This window comes from Bison bison, unplaced genomic scaffold (assembly GCF_000754665.1).
Source record: "Bison bison bison isolate TAMUID 2011002044 unplaced genomic scaffold, Bison_UMD1.0 scf7180017864533, whole genome shotgun sequence".
Lineage (NCBI taxonomy): Eukaryota > Metazoa > Chordata > Mammalia > Artiodactyla > Bovidae > Bison > Bison bison.
In genome coordinates this window covers 16109954-16130189 of record NW_011495082.1, presented here as the reverse complement: position 1 = coordinate 16130189, position 20236 = coordinate 16109954, and the positions used below count along the sequence as shown (strand labels likewise).

General features: G+C 38.4%; 1 protein-coding gene across 1 annotated transcript in view; it reads left to right on the top strand.

Moving 5' to 3' along the window:
- SLCO6A1 (solute carrier organic anion transporter family, member 6A1) overlaps positions 1-20236 on the top strand; it is a 114539-nt gene that overhangs the window by 81702 nt on the left and 12601 nt on the right. Inside the window, exon 11 of the mRNA XM_010832005.1 lies at positions 7678-7865. Coding sequence (XP_010830307.1) covers positions 7678-7865 — 188 coding nt within the window. The remainder of the gene's footprint in view (positions 1-7677; positions 7866-20236) is intronic.

Here is a 20236-nt window from a genome sequence, read left to right as displayed (position 1 = left end):
GAAGGAAAACTGACCATAGCAGATGTTATGATTAGTACCATTTGATACAGATGAAGCCAATTAATGGATAAAACATACATTAACTTCAAGTGGGAAAGAACTGATACCAATAAACATAATTTTAACAAAATGAAAATTAAATAAGAGAAATATTTAAAAAACTTTAAACATATATAAAAAACTATTGTGTCTAAATTGTGTTAGTGGAATTCCTTCTGGAAATTTTTTTTTCAATGAAAATATGTCAACTTTGAAATAATTCTGATTAAATGTTCATATTCAAAGTATGATCAGGGTCAAATGTGTTAGAATTGAGTGCCCTTCAGTTAGATTTATGCAAAAATTTACAAGAGGAGTGGTAGGAAACACTACATCTCTGAAGATTTCTAATTTTCTGCAGAGATTCACAGCTTTACCAAAACTGAAAATAGATATCTGCTATTCATGTTGATAATATTCCAAGTGTTTTGTCTCTTTGAGACCCACATGTATTGCTATTTTCCATGCTATCAAAGACCTTCAACTATCCTTACATAGATATGAAAGAAATCTCTAGCTTTTCTTCATGATCTTTTCACTGGGACTAGTTCTTTTCAGCCGGAGAAGGCACTGGCGACCCACTCCAGTACTCTTGCCTGGAAACTCCCATGGACGGAGGAGCCTGGAAGGCTGCAGTCCATGGGGTCGCTAAGAGTTGGACATGACTGAGCAACTTCACTTTCACTTTTCATTTTCATGCACTGGAGAAGGAAATGGCAACCCACTCCAGTGTTCTTGCCTGGAGAGTCCCAGGGATGACGGAGCCTGGTGGGCTGCCGTCTATGGGGCCTCACAGAGTCGGACACAACTGAAGCAACTTAGCATAGCATAGCATAGCATAGCATGTCAGAGAAGGCACTGGCACCCACTCCAGTACTCTTGCCTGGAAACTCCCATGGATGGAGGAGCCTGGTGGGCTGCAGTCCATGGGGTCGCTAAGAGTTGGACACGACTAAGGGACTTCACTTTGAGTTTTCACTTTCATGCATTGGAGAAGGAAATGGCAACCCACTCCAGTGTTCTTGCCTGGAGAGTCCCAGGGATGACGGAGCCTGGTGGGCTGCCGTCTATGGGGCCTCACAGAGTCAGACACGACTGAAGCAACTTAGCATAGCATAGCATAGCATGTCAGAGAAGGCAATGGCACCCCACTCCAGTACTCTTGCCTGGAAAATCCCATGGACAGAGGAGCCTGGTAGGCTGCAGTCCATGGGGTCGCTAAGAGTCGGACACGACTGAGTGACTTCACTTTGAGTTTTCACTTTCATGCATTGGAGAAGGAAATGGCAACCCACTCCAGTGTTCTTGCCTGGAGAGTCCCAGGGATGACGGAGCCTGGTGGGCTGCCGTCTATGGGGCCTCACAGAGTCAGACACGACTGAAGCAACTTAGCATAGCATAGCATAGCATGTCAGAGAAGGCAATGGCACCCCACTCCAGTACTCTTGCCTGGAAAATCCCATGGACAGAGGAGCCTGGTAGGCTGCAGTCCATGGGGTCGCTAAGAGTCGGACACGACTGAGTGACTTCACTTTGAGTTTTCACTTTCATGCATTGGAGAAGGAAATGGCAACCCACTCCAGTGTTCTTGCCTGGAGAGTCCCAGGGATGACGGAGCCTGGTGGGCTGCCGTCTATGGGGCCTCACAGAGTCAGACACGACTGAAGCAACTTAGCATAGCATAGCATAGCATGTCAGAGAAGGCAATGGCACCCCACTCCAGTACTCTTGCCTGGAAAATCCCATGGACAGAGGAGCCTGGTAGGCTGCAGTCCATGGGGTCGCTAAGAGTCGGACACGACTGAGTGACTTCACTTTGAGTTTTCACTTTCATGCATTGGAGAAGGAAATGGCAACCCACTCCAGTGTTCTTGCCTGGAGAGTCCCAGGGATGACGGAGCCTGGTGGGCTGCCGTCTATGGGGCCTCACAGAGTCAGACACGACTGAAGCAACTTAGCATAGCATAGCATAGCATGTCAGAGAAGGCAATGGCACCCCACTCCAGTACTCTTGCCTGGAAAATCCCATGGACAGAGGAGCCTGGTAGGCTGCAGTCCATGGGGTCGCTAAGAGTCGGACACGACTGAGTGACTTCACTTTGAGTTTTCACTTTCATGCATTGGAGAAGGAAATGGCAACCCACTCCAGTGTTCTTGCCTGGAGAGTCCCAGGGATGACGGAGCCTGGTGGGCTGCCGTCTATGGGGCCTCACAGAGTCAGACACGACTGAAGCAACTTAGCATAGCATAGCATAGCATGTCAGAGAAGGCAATGGCACCCCACTCCAGTACTCTTGCCTGGAAAATCCCATGGACAGAGGAGCCTGGTAGGCTGCAGTCCATGGGGTCGCTAAGAGTCGGACACGACTGAGTGACTTCACTTTGAGTTTTCACTTTCATGCATTGGAGAAGGAAATGGCAACCCACTCCAGTGTTCTTGCCTGGAGAATCCCAGGGACGGGGGAGCCTGGTGGGCTGCCGTCTGTGGGGTCGCACAGAGTCGAACACGACTGACGTGACTTAGCAGCTTAGCAGCAATTCTTTTCAGCAGCTGATACGGCTTTCATCATAAACAACAAATAACAGCAGTTTCAGGGGGCTTCTTCTAGAGACTGTTCTCATTCAACAGGAGCCTCATTCTAATTATTTATAGAGAAGGGAAGTCAGTATTGTCCAAAGTGTTAAGGATTACAAGAAGCCAGGCTTAGGGTCTCTTCTAGTTGAAACACCCCTAGAATATTTTAATTTCATTTACTGATGTGCCTCCTTTGTGTTATTTTTGTCATATATATTTTATTTCCCCATATACTTTTAAGGACACATATCCTTTTTGTTGGGCTTCCCTGGTGGCTCAGCTGGTGAAGAAGTCACCTGCAATGCAGGAAACCCCACATCAAAGGGTTGGGAAAATCCCCTGGAGAAGGGATAGGCGACCCACTCCAGTATTCTTGGGTGACATATTCAGTATTCTTGCAGACATATGTAATTTTGATAAATTATGTAAATTATGGGCTTCCCTGGTGACTCAGATGGTTAAGAATCTGCCTGCAATGCACGAGACCTGGGTTGGATCCCTGGGTTGGGAAGATCCCCTGGAGCAGGAAATGGCCACCCCCTCCATAGACAGAGGAGCCTGGCGGGCTACAGTCCATGGGGTCACAAAGAGTCAGACACAGCACACACCATACCCTTTTTGTTGCTGTTTTGTACAGTCAATTTGCCCATTTCCTTGCATTTTCATATGAGGTTATTTTCTTTCTTCCTGAAGAACTATATTTTACCTTTCATTTCTGAAAAGAAAAACTGTTTTCATTTGGTATGGAATCCTATATTGGCAATGATCTGTCCCCACATCCTGCCCCGCCCCTACATTTGGAAGATGCCATTATGTCGTCTTTATGTCTCTGGCTGCTTAGCTGCTTTTAAAATTTTCTCTTTATTTTTGATTTTCAAGAATTTTACTTTGATGTGCTTGGATGCGGTTTTCATTATAATTATTTTGCTAGAGTTTCACAGAATGTCTTTAGTTTTTGGATTTATAGTCTATCAGTTGGAAAATTCTTGGTAATTGTTTCTCCCTCATTTTTTCCTCTTTTATTGGAGGGGGAAGCACTGTATATTAGCTTAATATCGCTGTGTAACACATTATTACAGCCTTAGTGTCTTTAAATAATACTCATTTATTAGCTGACAGGATCAGAAATCCAGATATGGCATCACTCAGTCCTCTGCTCAGAGTCTCACAGATTGAAATCAGGGTACTGGCTGAAATATATTCCTTTCTGGAGGCTCTGGGGGGAGAAACCTACTTCCGAGCTCATTCAGATTATGGGCCAAATTTAGTTCCTTTGGACTGTAAAAAATGAAGCCTCCTTTTACTTGTTAGCTGTCTGCTAAGGGCCGATTTTAGGTCTCAGAGGCCACCCCCCTTCTTTGCTACATGACTCCTTCCATTTTCAAAGCCAGCAAAGGAATCTCACTTATGACACATGCTCTGAATCTCTGAGTTCGAGAAAGGCCCAGTTGCTTATATACACTATCTGATTGGGTGAGGTTTACCACCTCTTAGCAATGCCATGTAACATAAACTTAGTAAGAGGATTAAAATTCACCAGCTTCCACCAACCTAGTAATTATGCAGGTTTATAAAATAGAGGGGTGGGATTCATAGGTGCCATTTTAGAATTCTGCCTAACACTAGACTACAAATAGACTTTTCTACTGCGTCCCATCCTTTTTTTTTTTTGCTTTTTTTTTTTTTTTTTTTTTTCTATTTTCCATCTCCTTTTATCTGTTTATATATTTTCTATTGGCCTGTCTTCCAGTTGCTATTTCTGTTTTCTGCAATGTCTGCTGTGCTGTCAAACCCATTAACTGAGGTGGTAAGTTTACTCATTGTATTTTTCAGTTCTAACACTGTGTTTTTGCAGAATCCAAACCCCTGGAGAAACTGTACATTCCTTAAGATATTTTATCTATTTACATTCTATTTTCTGGAAAATATTAATTATAACTGTTTTAAAGTTCTTGTTTTCAGGTCTACTATTTGTAGTAGCCTACTTATGTTTGTTCTTCTAGTTTTAAGCTGATTATTCTTATCATTTTGCATACTTTGTAATGATATATGAAATCCTAAACATTATATATAAAAATATATCAACATAATTATACCATCATCTATTTCTCTATTTTGGCTTCATGCATTTTCAGACTCTCTCACTGTGTGCATAACATTAATAATTGTCACAGCTTCTTGATGAGTTGTTTCTTTTATCTTTACAAAATGTTCCTTTCCAACTCTGATAATACTTTTTTTCTTGAAGTATGTTTTGTGTATTAAATAGTCACTGTAGATTTTCTTGCTGTTTTCATGGTGCATCTTATTTCTATCATTTTATTTTCCAACAGTTTAAAGTGTCTCCCATAGCCCATGGATAATATGCTTTTGCTTTATTCCACATTTCTGTTAATGTCTGTCTTTCAATTGGCATTTTTAGACAACTGACAATTATTGTAATTATTAATATTGTAGAGTTAGATCTGTCTTCCTCTTTTATTATTTGGATTGAATATTTTTTAATGTTTCATTTTTAATTTAACTTTTGCCATTTTGGTTATATCTCTTTGGTTATAACTCCACAGAGCCTAATATCTTGTAATTCTATCATCTGTTTACTAAACTTTCTTCATATTTTCACTTTGCCTGTTGGTCAGCTTAGGTTCCATGGCCTGCAATTGTTTGTTACACTAGATCTCTACTTTGCACCTTCTCTACCCTACTCATTGTTCCAGAAGACTGGACTATAGGATGAGAGTTCCTTTGCCCTCTAGCTTCTGACTGGACTATATGCTAGTAAGAAGTCCTAGTAGAAAATCAGAGAGATGGGGTAGGAGAAAGTAAAGCCATTGTGTTTATTTTCTTGGTTCCCTCTCTGTGCCTGGGACTGACCACCCTTTCCTGCAAATCTTAGTTTCTTTCAGGGAGGCCTTCTCCATATGACTTTCTCCTTCTGGTAAGCATTCCTACCCTAGGACCCTTCAAATCTACTTTTAAAATACATGCTGTATCTGATTATCTTCATCATTTTCTTTGATACCTGGGCCCCAGTCACCACTGACTTGCATCTTATTTCAATAGCCTTTTAACTTTTCTCTGCTTTCACAGTTCAGTAGTATCAATATAGCTGCTAAAGTAGTCTTTTTAAATATATCACTTATACATATACCCCTCTAATGGTTTCATATTGCTAAGAATATAAACCAAAGTTCTAAACTGCTCTTGCAATTACCTACCAATTTCTGTATAAATCCTTTCCTCATTACTCTGATCTTGTTTTCTCTTAGTTTTCTTTATGTCCACTCTGATTCAACCAAATTTTCCACCTTGTTTTCTTTGAACTTGTCAAGCAAGCTCAAGTCCCAAGGCTTTTTAATTTCTATTTTGTTTTTCCTACCTGGAATATACTTCTTTCAGATAGCCACAATGGCTCACTTCTTTACCTTCTTCAAACCTCTGCTTAAATATCACTGTATCTTTGTGGCATTACCTGACTGTGCAAAACTCATCCTTATCATCTCTCTGATTTTTCCTTCCTTTATTTTTTTTCTCCGTAGTATTCATCACCGTGTGCTCCATTAAAGGTTCTTTTTATATAAAAAAATCACTTATATTATGCAAGTAAATTTTCTACATGAGGGCAGGGATTTCTGTTGTATGTTTACTCTGTTTTAATAATACCTAAAATGATGTTTGGTACAAGGGCATTATAAAAAAAATACGACGGAAAGAATGATTTACTCTTTGGATATTTCTATTTTTGTTTAACATATCCAGCAACCACTTAGCAGCTTCCCTAAACAACTGATATGACTTTTGTACCATCATCTTCTGAATCACTGAGGTTCAAGTCATCTTTATTTCCCCAGGGAAGCCTGGTGTGCTGCAGTACATAGAGTCACAAAAAGCTGGACATGACTTAGCGACTGAACAACAAAATTATTTAATTTAGAATCTTCTCAATATATTAGCAAATCGCTTACTAGTTTTTGTATCTCCAGCTCTGTTTAGCTCTTCTTAGAAAATGTCACCTATTCATCTTTCTTGAATTACCAGTACTAAAATAACAACCTGAAGGTTTTATTGGTTCTCATTAGGGACTACATTATGACTTACATTGACTTTAGGCACTTTTGTCTTTGTAAACCTCTTCTTTCACTTAAAACAAAAGAAAGAGAGAGAGAATTTGATTTAATGTTCAACTGCAATGGTATAAAGACAAATATGATCCAGGCTTGATACATTATAATATATTCCTTTATTATGACATTTATTTTTTCTCTGATTTTAAAAGACAGTAAAATTAAAACCTCTATTTTGGTCCTGAAAGTATTGTGGGCCCTAGGCACACTTTGCCTCCTCTGCCTAATAGATAACAGCCCTGTCATCATCACATACAGAGTAAAGTCTCATCTTTTCAGCACAGTTCTAAAACTGTCCGTAATTGAGTAATTCTCCATATTTCAAATCCCATCTAAAATTCCATTTTGTTCATTATATTTTTCTTATTCATTCTCAACCCATATCTCTCTCAGTTATTGTATAATTAAACATAAATATTTTTAGTGAAATTTGTTAAATTAATGGAATATTTCCTAAGTAACTATAATTGTATATTCTCATGTACACAATTCTTTGCTAGGTAAAATGCCTTGATATTATTTATCATTAGTCCTGAATTTATAAATTAACAACATATGATCTAATGTAAGCATATTTACTGATTGGGCTTTCCTGGTGGCTCAGCAGTAAAGAATCTGTCTGCAATGCAGGAGATGCGGGTTCAGTCCCTGTGTCAGGAAGATCCCCTGGAGGAGGAAATGGCAACCCACTCCAGTATTCTTGCCTGCAAAATCCTATGGACAGAAGAGCCTGGTAGGCTACAGACCATGGGGTCACAAAAGAGTTGGACATAACTTAGTGATTAAAACAACAAATATCAGCAACACGGCAAAAAATATTTACTAATAAAACTGCCTAGTCTCCCTACAGTTAATGATTTAATTTTTATTTTATGACTATAAGAGCTTTTACCTTATGATTATATTTCTAAAGATTGTTTCCTATCTTCATTTTTATAGACATACTACAATTGTTCTTGCATTAAAGAAGGATTAACAACCTCAGATGATCAAGGTGATTTTATTGATGCTACAAGAGGGACATGTGATCCAAAGTGTTATAAATTACCTTTGTTCATTGCTTTTATCTTTGCTACAATTGTATTTTCTGCTTTTGCTGGTGTACCAAGCATCCTGACCATCCTTCGGTGTGTATATGTTATTCATAATCATTATTCATTTAATACATGTGAAAGACAATTTTAGGAAGCTTTTAGAATATTGCAGTAAATAATTTAAGCTTTTTTTTCAAGGTAGCAATTGCTCAAGGGGAAAATTGTTATATTTTCAAAATTCTTGTATGTGCTTAATCCTCTAATTTATCTGCAGAAGGTATGTAGAAAACAGATTTAGTTTAATTTAAAACTAAACATTAATTTTACACATCTGGAAATTTCATTGATATAGGAAAAATCTTAATTTTAACACATTATTTCAATGTTCATTCATTGGTTATAGATGTTTATTGCCTACTTACTTCTATATTAGCCAGTTTGACTATGAGAAAACATCAGTGTCATCAATAAAGGAACATAAAATCACTTCTAGAATTTTGGAATTTTAATATATAAGTTGATTATTATTCTAAAATAAACAAACATTGGTTATTCATTTGTTCCTCCTGAATATATGAAGTATATTTGATATTTTTATCATAGTAACAGAATAATTGGTCATTATTTTCAAATTATTTTTTTCAAAAGGCTAGCATAAATCCTTAGGTCGTGAGAAGCAATTTGTTGTCTGCTAGAAAAATAGACTAGAAAACATGAATAAATATATGCCAATGAAAGATCTAAATTGGGCATATATGGTCTCTGTCTTTGGTGCACTTGCAGCTTAGATGGATGACAAAACTTGAACATATCTGTAAAATGAGATGGGCTTTTCGTTTATTCACCTGTATCTGGGACTGAAACTACAAGGACCTTGTATGGACCTGTCTTTATGTTGCTTAGAGTTTAATAGGAGGAGAAAAACACGTAAAAAGGAGTGCAGTGAGCACTTAGAATGCCTTGATTAAAGCTTGTACAGGGTGACCTGGGAACAAAGGAGAAAAAATGGTCATTTTTATCTAGGATGATTTGAAAATGCTTAAGACAATGTGGCACTTGAACTGAGTCATAAAGATAAGTGATCTCTCATAATGCAAGCAAATGGGGGACAGTTCTCAACAGGAAAAATGAGTAGGGAATGTAGAGGCAAAAGTGTGTGAACTATATTGGCAAGGAGTTAGTTGCAAGAGTACCATGATTGTGAATTGGACAGGGAGATTTGAGCTTGATAAGGGCCTGGTCGTGGAACGCTTTCTCTGCCATGTTAACGTGAATGATGTTATTCTGTGTACACCAGAAAGCCATTAAAGAGAGCAGACTTCAGAAGTAAAAGTTATCAAATATGTGTTTTAGATAGATTACTTTGAAGATAGTCTGGGTGCTGGAGCTCACGGGGGAAAACTGGAAACAAAGAAAAGAACTTAAGAAACCATTTTAGAATTTATCTCTACTGAAAGAGAGAAAGAATAGATCATAATTGAGAAATATTTAGCTTGGATAAAAGGGCAAGGTTATTAATTTGATGTTCCTGGTATAAAATGTGGGGAAATGTAGTACTACATTACTGCTAATAAAGTAATGCTAAAATTCTCCAAGCCAGGCTTCAGCAATATGTGAACCATGAACTTCCAGATGTTCAAGCTGGATTTAGAAAAGGCAGAGGAACCAGAGATCAAATTGCCAACATCTGCTGGATCTTGGAAAAAGCAAGAGAGTTCCAGAAAAATATCTATTTCTGCTTTATTGACTATGCCAAAGCCTTTGGCTGTGTGGATCACAATAAACCGTGGAAAATTCTGAAAGAGATGGGAATACCAGACCATCTGACCTGCCTCTTGAGAAACCTATATGCAGGTCAAGAAGCAACAGTTAGAACTGGACATGGAACAACAGACTGGTTCCAAATAGGAAAAGGAGTACGTCAAGGCTGTATATTGTCACCCTGTTTATTTAATTATATGCAGAGTACATCATGAGAAATGCTGGGTTGGAGGAAGCACAAGCTGAAATCAAAATTGCTGGGAGAAATATCAATAACCTCAGATATGCAGACGACACCACCCTTACGGCAGAAAGTGAGGAGGAACTAAAAAGCCTCTTGATGAAAGTGAAAGTGGAGAGTGAAAAAGTTGGCTTAAAGCTCAACATTCAGAAAACAAAGATCATGGCATCTGGTCCCATCACTTCATGGGAAATGATGGGGAAACAGTGTCAGACTTTAATTTTTTGGGCTCCAAAATCACTGCAGATGGTGACTGCAGCCATGAAATTAAAAGACGCTTACTCCTTGGAAGGAGAGTTATGACCAACCTAGATAGCATATTGAAAAGCAGAGACATTACTTTGCCAACAAAGGTCCATGTAGTCAAGGCTATGGTTTTTCCAGTGGTCATGTATGGATGGAAGAGTTGGACTGTGAAGAAGGCTGAGCACCAAAGAATTGATGCTTTTAAACTGTGGTGTTGGAGAAGACTCTTGAGAGTCCCTTGGACTGCAAGGAGATCCAACCAGTACATTCTAGAGGAGATCAGCCCTGGGTGTTCTTTGGAAGGAATGATGCTGAAGCTGAAACTCCAGTACTTTGCCCACCTGATTCGAAGAGTTGACTCATTGGAAAAGACTCTGATGCTGGGAGGGATTGGGGGCAGGAGGAGAAGGGGACGACAGAGGATGAGATGGCTGGATGGCATCACCGACTCGATGGACGTGAGTTTGAGTGAACTCCGGGAGTTGGGAGTTCACTGGACAGGGAGGCCTGGCGTGCTGCGATTCATGGGGTTGCAAAGAGTCAGACGCAACTGAGCGACTGAACTGAACTGAACTGATGTCCAGATATCTAGTCTGGGAACTAAATGAATGATAATCCATTAACTGAGATAGGAAATTCAAGAAGAGAAAGCTCAGATTGAAGATAATGATTAAAGTATTGATCATGCCTAATTTAAAGTTCATGTGAAACTTCTGAGTAAATATTCTCAGCAGTGAGATGAGAAAGATGATTGTAATTTTCTAGAGGTCTGGTTCTGAATCTTCTCACTTCTCCTGATAACTATACAAAGCAATAAGAAGAATAAAACACATAAGTATGCACACACAAACACACATGAGCACACTTATAATGTTGTTTTAGTACAGTTACGAGACAAAAAAAAGAGTTGTAATTGCATATAAATATTACCAAAATTGAAGTAGAACAAGGAACCAGATTGTAGATTCACAAAGATATCACAAATGTTATCACAAAAAGATACAGCAAATGTTGAGTCTCGGAATTGACAGATCTCAATATCTCCAGCATATATTAATGTTTCTTGGAAGGTGAGAGTTCCACCTTAAGATGAAAGTTCTGGGAGTAAGACCTAGGTAGATAAGTCAGAGCAGATTATTTTTGGAAAGAATGGGAGAAAAGCTTTGCAAATGCCTGGGAGGTCCAGACAGCAGATCTCAAAAAGTGCCAGCAAAATGTACCTTCCATAAATGAATACATAACCTTGGAAAGCAAGAAATATGAAGAGATCTCAGAAGCTCAGAGCTGGCAACAGAAGTTCTTTGCAAGCAGGCCAGGTGTGCAGGAGTGGAGACAGTGTAACCGCACATAGGAATTATATTAAAACCCCTCCTCTACATAAACAGAGATCTCTTTAGTTTTGAAGCTTGGAAACCTGTTGCATGTTCCATTCCCATAACTTTCTGCCTCTAGTTTAAGAAAATGTATCTCATTCAAATATGGTTAAGTAAAAATGGATAAAAAAGGAGGAATTCCTTCCTCTATACCAAATAATTATAGTAAAATAAATTAAAATTATTAAGCATTACTTTGCTATAGACAGTGAAAATGCTCCAGAACAATGTTACCATGAATCCAATAAAAATATAAGCATAACTATATGTTAACTGAATGAAGAGTTCCAGAGAATAGCAAGGAGAGATAAGAAAGCCTTCTTAAGTGAACAGTGCAGAGAAATATAAGAAAACAATTGAATGGGAAAAACTAGAGATCTCTTCAAGAAAATTGGAAGTACCAAGGGAACATTTCATACAAAGATGGGCACAATAAGGGACAGAAATAATATGGACCTATTATAAGCAAAAGATATTAAGAAGAGGTGGCAAGAATACACAGAAGAACTGTACAAAAAGAACTTCACAACCAAGATAATCACGATGGTATGATCACTCACCAGAGCCAGACATCCTGGAGTGTGAAGTCAAGTGGGCCTTAGGAAGCATCACTGCAAACAAAGCTAGTGGAGGTGATGGAATTGCAGCTATTTCAAATCTTAAAAGATGATGCTGTAGAAGTTCTGCACTCAATGTATCAACAAATTTGGAAAACTGAGCAGTGGTCACAGGACTGGAAAAGGTCAGTTTTCATTCCAATCCCAAAAGAAAGGCAATGCCAAAGAATATTCCAACTATGATACAGTTGTGCTCATTTCACATGGAACAGGGTAATTCTCAAAATCCTTCAAGCTAGACTTCAATAGTACATGAACCAAGAACTTCCAGATATACAAGCTGGATTTAGAAAAGGCAGAGGATGCCAAGAGCTGACTCATTGGAAAAGACCCTGATGCTGGGAAAGATTGAAGGCAGGAGGAGAAGGGGACGACAGAGGATGAGATGGTTGGATGGCATCACTGACTCAATGGGCATGAGTTTGAGCAAGCTCCGGGAGACAGTGAAGGACAGGGAGGGCTGGCGTGCTGCAGTTCATGGGGTCACAGAGTCGAACACGACTGAGCTACTGAACGACAACAAAAATGTGGCATAGAAGGGGGAGGATGGAGAATATAAAATAAGAGTCAGAAATGTATTAGTGAGAAGAGACAAATATAGAAGAAAGGAAAAGGAGATCCAGTGTACACATACAACTAACAAAAATTGGAGAAGTGAACAGGGTCAAGATCAAAGGAAGGAAAACTTGATGGCTGCCTAATAGATGGGGAGACAAGAGATATTATTATTTCATTTTTTCACCCTTATGTTCACTTAGTATTAGTCTTAGTTCTAGTATTAATTAATTAAGTATACCAGCTAATGTAAGTGGTTAAATCTATGTCAATCTAAGTAGTATAACATAAGAAATTTAAGGTACTTGATGCTAGTCACCAGACATTTTATCAAAGTTTATCCAGTTATATCTTGGTTGGTTATAATTTGCCTTGCTGTCAGTTCTTAAGGAGTATCTAATATCTCAACATTGAAATATACTGTGGTAAAATTATTGGATTTAAAAATGAAGAAAAAGTCCTTTTGTCATCTAAAAAAAGAGAGAACTCAAAAATGTTTTCAATCAAATTTCTCATCGGTAGCATTCATCTCCTGAAAACTAGCCAAACAAAAATCCTCAAGGAAAGAAAACATTAGCTCATTATTTCATCATCAAAAAACTATCCTACAGTTATAAAGTTTGTATATGGATATGTGCAGGAAATATTGATATTATTTTTACAGACATTCTATTGAAGCATAATACATTTTCAGAAGACTGTGCTAAATTACCAGTATAGATTGATAGATTTTTACAAAGTGAAGACTTCTATGTAACCAGAGTCCAGCTCAAGAAACAGACAATTCAACTATTTCAAAAACTTTGCCTCCACCTCCTTTCTTATCTAAATCCTTAATCCCTTAGATTACCACTCTCTTGACTTCTGCAATGAATAGGTTAATTTGTCCTGTTTTTGAACTTTATGCAGAAACAGGAGGATACAGCACATAATTATTTGTGTCTGCATTTTGTTACTCAATGACGTGCTTATGAGTCATTCATATAGCTGCATATAGCAGAAATTCAGTTTTATTGCTGTATTGCAGTGCTATCCAATCAGATTTTTTAAAATGATGGAAATGTTCTGTATATCCGATGTTCACTATAGCCTCTGGCCACATGTACTATTGTGCATTTGAAATGCGGTCAGTGTGAATGAAGCACTGATCTCTAATTGTATTTAGTTTTAACTGACTTAAATTTAAGTAGGCACGTGTGGGTAATAGTTACCATATTGTATAGTATGGTTTTATAGGGAGAAGGCAACGGCGACCCACTCCAGTACTCTTGCCTGGAAAATCCCATGGACGGAAGAGCCTGGTGGGCTGCAGTCCATGGGGTCGCTAAGAGTCGGGCACAACTGAGCGACTTCACTTTCACTTTTCACTTTCATGCATTGGAGAAGGAAATGGCAACCCACTCCAGTGTTCTTGCCTGGAGAATCCCAGGGACAGAGGAGCCTAGTGGGCTGCTGTCTATGGGGTCGCACAGAGTCAGACACAACTGAAGTGACTTAGCAGCATAGTAGTCCATTTTGTGAATATACTAAAATTTATTCTTTCTATAGTTAATGTTGTTCCCACTTTAGGCTAATATGATTACTATTTCTATGAACATGCTTTTACTTGTCTTTTGGAAAAAATGAATACATTTCTGTTGAGTCCATGTATAAACAGAATTTATGAATCATAGTATGTTAAGCATTTTAATAAATTTTTTAAGTATTTGCATAAGTGCATAAGTTCTTCTAGCAGTCTACTGTTGTGTAACTGTTGATATTTCATTGTAATCTTAATTTCCTTATTCATAGGACTAATATTATTGAACATATTTTCTTTTATTCATTAGCCATTCAGTTCAGTTCAGTCACTCAGTCGTGTCTGACTCTGCGACCCCATGAACCGCAGCACGCCAGGCCTCCCTGTCCATCGCCAACTCCCGGAGTCCACCCAAACCCATGTTCATCAATTTGGTGATGCCATCCAGCCATCTCACCCTCTGTCGTCCCCATCTCCTTCTGCCCCCAATCCCTCCCAGCATCAGAGTCTTTTCCAATGAGTCAACTCTTCGCATGAGGTGGCCAAAGTACTGGAGTTTCAGCTTTAGCATCATTCCTTCCAAAGAAATCCCAGGGCTGATCTCCTTCAGAATGGACTGGTTGGACCTCCTTGCAGTCCAAGGGACTCTCAAGAGTCTTCTCCAACACCACAGTTCAAAAGCATCAATTCTTTGGTGCATTCCTAGCTAACTGTTTTTCATGCAGTCGCTAAGAGTCCGACACGACTGAGCGACTTCACTTTCACTTTTCACTTTCATGCATTGGAGAAGGAAATGGCAACCCACTCCAGTATTCTTGCCTGGAGAATTCCAGGGACGGTGGAGCGTGGTGGGCTGCCGTCTATGGGCTCGCACAGAGTCGGACATGACTGAATCGACTTAGCAGCAGCAGTATAATATAATATACTTGTTTATTACTGATTTGAAGGACATACAATTTATTCTTGTGCTTTTATCTTATATCCTGTGACTGCCTTCATGTTAATTTCTAATAGTTAGTTGGTAGATTACTTCCAATTTTGTATACAATGTAGAAAAAAATTCACCACAGTAGAACTGGGAAGAAATAAAGGCTTTATTTGTGGTCTGAGAATTCCAGTTCTGAAGACATTGGTTTGAGCAAGAGTTGAAATGTGTTCCAAGAAAGAGATAAAATGCAGGTGTTTGTAAAGGCAAAACCCACAAGGCTGCAAAGTTGCTTCAGAAGAATTATGCTCCCTGCTGGCAAGCTGAAGCTATTTTTATCTTTACATGATTGATTGCTAAAGGCTATCACTAGAGGGAGATAAAAGTTCATTACTGTGACAGGTTGCAGGTTTTTTTGTAGTGTCCTTGGAAAGTGAAAGTCGTTCAGTCCTGTCTGACTTTTTGTGACCCCGTGGACTATACAGTCCATGGAATTCTCCAGGCCAGAATACCGGAGTGGGTAGCCTTTCCCTTCTCCAGGGGATCTTCCCAACCAAGGGATCAACCCAGGTCTCCTGCATTGCAAGTGGATACTTTACCAGCTGAGCCACAAGGGTAGCCCCAAGAATACTGGAGTGGGTTGCCGTTTCCTCCTCCAGGGGATTTTCCTGACCTAGGGATTGAACCCACGTCTTTTATGTTTCCTTCAGTCAGGCAGATTCTTTACCACTGTACCACCTGGGAAGCCCCATTTTCAAGAATAAGGTTGCCTTTTTTTTTGAAGTTTGCCTTAGAATTTTCCTTCTTATCAATGTGCTTGTTAGCTTTGGGCATCATTATTAATCTGGTTTTATTATTATGTATTTTAATTAAATCTTTAGAAGAAATTTTTTGTGATATGCCTGGGCCTAGAATTTGTGAGAATATTTTAAATTAAAATTTGAATGTGTATGTATGTGGCTAATAAATCATTCTTCTTTTATCTTTATAATTTCTATCATTTTGCTTCTGCATTTTTAGTATTTTTATTTTATTCACCTATGTCTTCTGTGTATTGGTATATATGCCTTTTCTACCCAAGTATAAATTTAGCTGCATCCCAGAAATCTTGATATATATATTTTTTCTCATACTTTCAAGTATGCCTTTCAATGCTGTCTTTCCCTGAGTCTTCATATTATCTTCACTCTGTGAATGTCTGTGTCCAGACTCTCTCTTCTTATAAGAATGTCAGTTCTATTGGATTAGGGCCTATCCAACTGACCTAATTTTAACTTAATTATCTCTGTAAAACCCTGTCTCTAATTTGACGACATTCTAAAGTACTGGCGGAAAGGGCAATGGCACCCCACTCCAGTACTCTTGCCTGGAAAATCCCATGGACGGAGGAGCCTGGTGGGCTGCAGTCCATGGGGTTGCTACGAATCGGACATGACTGAGCGACTTCACTTTCACTTTTCACTTTCATGCATTGGAGAAGGAAATGGCAACCCCCTCCAGTGTTCTTGCCTGGAGAATCCCAGGGATGCGGAAGCCCGGTGGGCTGCCATCTATGGGGTCGCACAGAGTCGGACACGACTGAAGCGACTTAGCAGCAGCAGCAGCAGCAGCAGCTAAAGTACTGGAGGTAGAATTTCAGCATATAAATTTTGAAGGGAAGTCAGTCCAGAGCAGTAACAAACCATCCCAAATTTGATCACTTAACAACATTTTTCCTCATATTTCATGGTTCTGTGAGTTGACTGGACTCAACAGAATAGTTCTTGCTTGAGGTTTCTCTTGAGCTTGTGGTCAGATGACACATAACATTTGAGTTGTCTGATAGCATGACTGGGCTAGATTTCCCAGATGGCTGATAATTTAGGCTGAATTTTGCTAGGAGCCTAGGTGGGGCTGTTGCCACGTGGCTTTGCTATGTAACTTAAATGTCTGCTAACAAAGTGCAAGAATTCCAAAAGGGAACATCCCAAGTTTTAGTGTTCTAAGAGACACAGGCATAAGCTACAAGTATAAACTGCAAGGCTTCATTTGATCCAGGTTGAAAGTCCAAGAATGCTGTTCTTCTGCATTCTGTTTGTCCAAAAAGTCATGTTTCAAAAGGAGGGTGATTAGATTCCACTTCCTGAGATCAGGAGTAATGTGCATGTCTTAGGGGAAAAAAGAATCAATGATAGCCATCTCAGGTAATTATCTACCACAGTATCTTTCACTGGTTTTGGAAAATACTTAACTATTATCTATTCACATACTGCTTCTGTTCCATTCTTAGTCTGCTTACCTTTTGGATATCAGTTACACAAATTGTAAACCTTTCACTATATCCGTGTATCTTCTCACTGTTACTTTCAGTTTCATTTGTTTTTATGCTCTGCGCTTCAGCCTAAGTTTTTTGACTGATCTCCAATGTATTAATCATATTTCCACCTGCTTTTTCAGTTATGTACCCTAGGTTACTAATTCTAGCTGTCTCTGTATCTTATTAGCTTTTAAATTCATGCATGAGTTCACTATAATTAGTGTACTTTTATGTTATAGAATTATTTCTTTTTAATAGACTAGTTCTCTGATAATATTCCCTACCTTGTCATTTGTTTCCTTGGACTTATTAGTCCCATAAATTTAAAATATCTATCAGGTATCTAGTATCTGAATATTCTGTAGGATTATTAAATTTCAACTTTTCTCTTGACTCTGTCTCTTAAAACACCTGTATTTATTTTTAATCGTATGTGAGATTTTGTGCACCAAAAAATAATAGAGACTCTGAATGTTAATAACTCCAAAAATATCTTATAATAGCTTTATTAATAAAGGTAGATTAGGAACAGTTCCCTGTAAACCAAGCAAAAACTTAGCTGATTTGACGATAGGTTTAAGTCTTTTAAGTAGTAGTATCAGTCGCTCAGTCATGTATGACTCTTTGTGACCCCATGGACTGTAGCCCACGGGGCTCCTCTGTCCATGGGATTCTCCAGGCAAGAATACTGGAGTGTGTTGCCATTTCCTTGTCCATGTAAGTTTTTTAAAGACCTTATCAATTCTAAGATTGATACTAGGGTATAGTCTTTCAGGAGGATTTAATTGAAAGAAAGGTATGTTAAATATAAGATCCTTCACTTTTGATGAGATTTGAACTCCAGTACTTATCTACCCCACCACAATAGAACTTCTAAAAGCAATATTACCAGTTCTTTTTTACACTGTATTAGAAATAATAGCCAGTACATTTTAGCTAAGTGTTTAGTAAGGTAACAGAATATAAAAAAATAACAGATACATTGAACTACACACACACACAAACACACGAATTCAGTTTAAAAATTTAACATTTATAAACTGAAAAATGAAAATAAATTAAGGTCTATTGTTTTGTTAACAGCAATGAGCCAATGTCAGTTTCCTAGTTTTAATATTATAGTTACAGTTATATAAGATTTCACCATTTACTGATGCTGGGTGAGGGTACACAGGATGTTTTGTACTATTAATATTTTTACAACCACCTGTGAGTTTCAAGATAAATAATAATTTCAAAATAAAGCAAAACACACTTGAATGTCACAAAAACTGACTTGAACAATTTGAAAGGTTATATCCCCTATTATTGAATAGGAAGACCTAGCACCACCAATATATCAATTCTCCTTAAGTTAATGTGTAATTTTAGTGTGATAATGAAAATACCAATAGAATTATTGAAGTGTAAAACCTGATTTTAAAGTTTTTTTGGAAAAATAATAAGCAAGAGTGATTTGGGAATCTGAAACAAAGAGGCACGAATAACAGAGGCTTATCCTCATAAGCTAAAATGCACCATAAAGCCTCAACACTGAAGCAGTATAGTGTTGATTTATGAATAGAATGACATTAAGCTTAGAAATAGATCTCAACCCATGTAGGAATTTAATACAACAAAAGTAAAATTCTAATTAAGTGCATAAAGGAAGTAGATGAGAGCCGGGGTATAAACAAGTATGTCTCTCTAGTATGTGCTTTTTTATAGCTTTCCAAAGCATATAATCATAATACAAATTCAACAAAATTTATTTTTTAAAAATATAATAATACAGTCAAATACCTAAATTGTGACATCATTATCAAGTGATAATTCATGTCATGGAAGTGATGTAGGATGAAATACTTTGCAGCAGGCCAGTGCTCTTTCAGAAGATCACTGGAAAAGCTGAGATAATATATTAAAGCACAAGGTGGCAGAGGACTAGAGGGATTACAATTCCAGAGAGAGCAGGGCCTTTAGAGATGTAATAGGGATCTAAAACCGACCCTACAGTTCTTGATGAGGGGTAGTATTTCCCTGGTGGCTCAGCAGTAAAGAATGTGCCTGCTAATGCAGGAGATGCAGGTTTGATCTCTAGGTCAGGAAGATCCCTTGGAGAAGGAAATGGCAACCCACTCCAGTATTCTTGCCTGGAGAATCCTGTGGAAAGGGGAGCCTGGTGTGCTACAGTTCAAGGGGTTGCAAAAGTGTCAGACATAACTTGGCGACAAAACAATAACAAAGAAAGACAATGTTCCTTTTCCTCTGGACTAATTTGACCTGTCTGAAGCTGTGAGGCTTAAGTCTAAACAGAGAAGTATGATTTTTCAGTTCTCTCTCCATCAAGGCGCTCATGAAGAAAAATGAGTTCTTCATGTCTTTCCCTTCCATTCCTCATTATTTTAGCATGTCTAGGTATTCTTCTCACTTGTGATAGGTACCATGGATTTAAGCTAGAAGGTGGATGAGCACTTTCAGGGAAAAGGGTGAATTGAAAGAGGAATAGAAATGACCAGGTCCCTGCTTCTCTGATGGACTTTGGAGGGTTGTAAGGCCGGGGGAAAAAAAAAAAAGTAGTTTCACTTGTAAGTGTTTAATTATAACATTAAAATATACTGCAAAGAAAATGTAGAAGAATGCCAGGAGAAAATTATGGGACAATCTTAATTAGTCTGGAGATTCAGAGAGGGTATCCTTAAAGAAATCACATTTTAACGAAGTCCTCAAGGTGAGGGATGAGAATTTCACACAGTAGGAACAATATATGCAAGACTCTGAGCTGAGTGCAAGAAACAGCTTTGTAAGAGTGTTGTGTGATAGAATGTAAGCAAAGAGGATGCCAAAGGCAAAAGTTGTGAGGTGGCGTGCAGTGAGACTGATGAGCCATTGAAGGATCCCAGGGGGGCAATGAAATAATCAAAATTTTACCTTAAAAAAATCACTATGGCT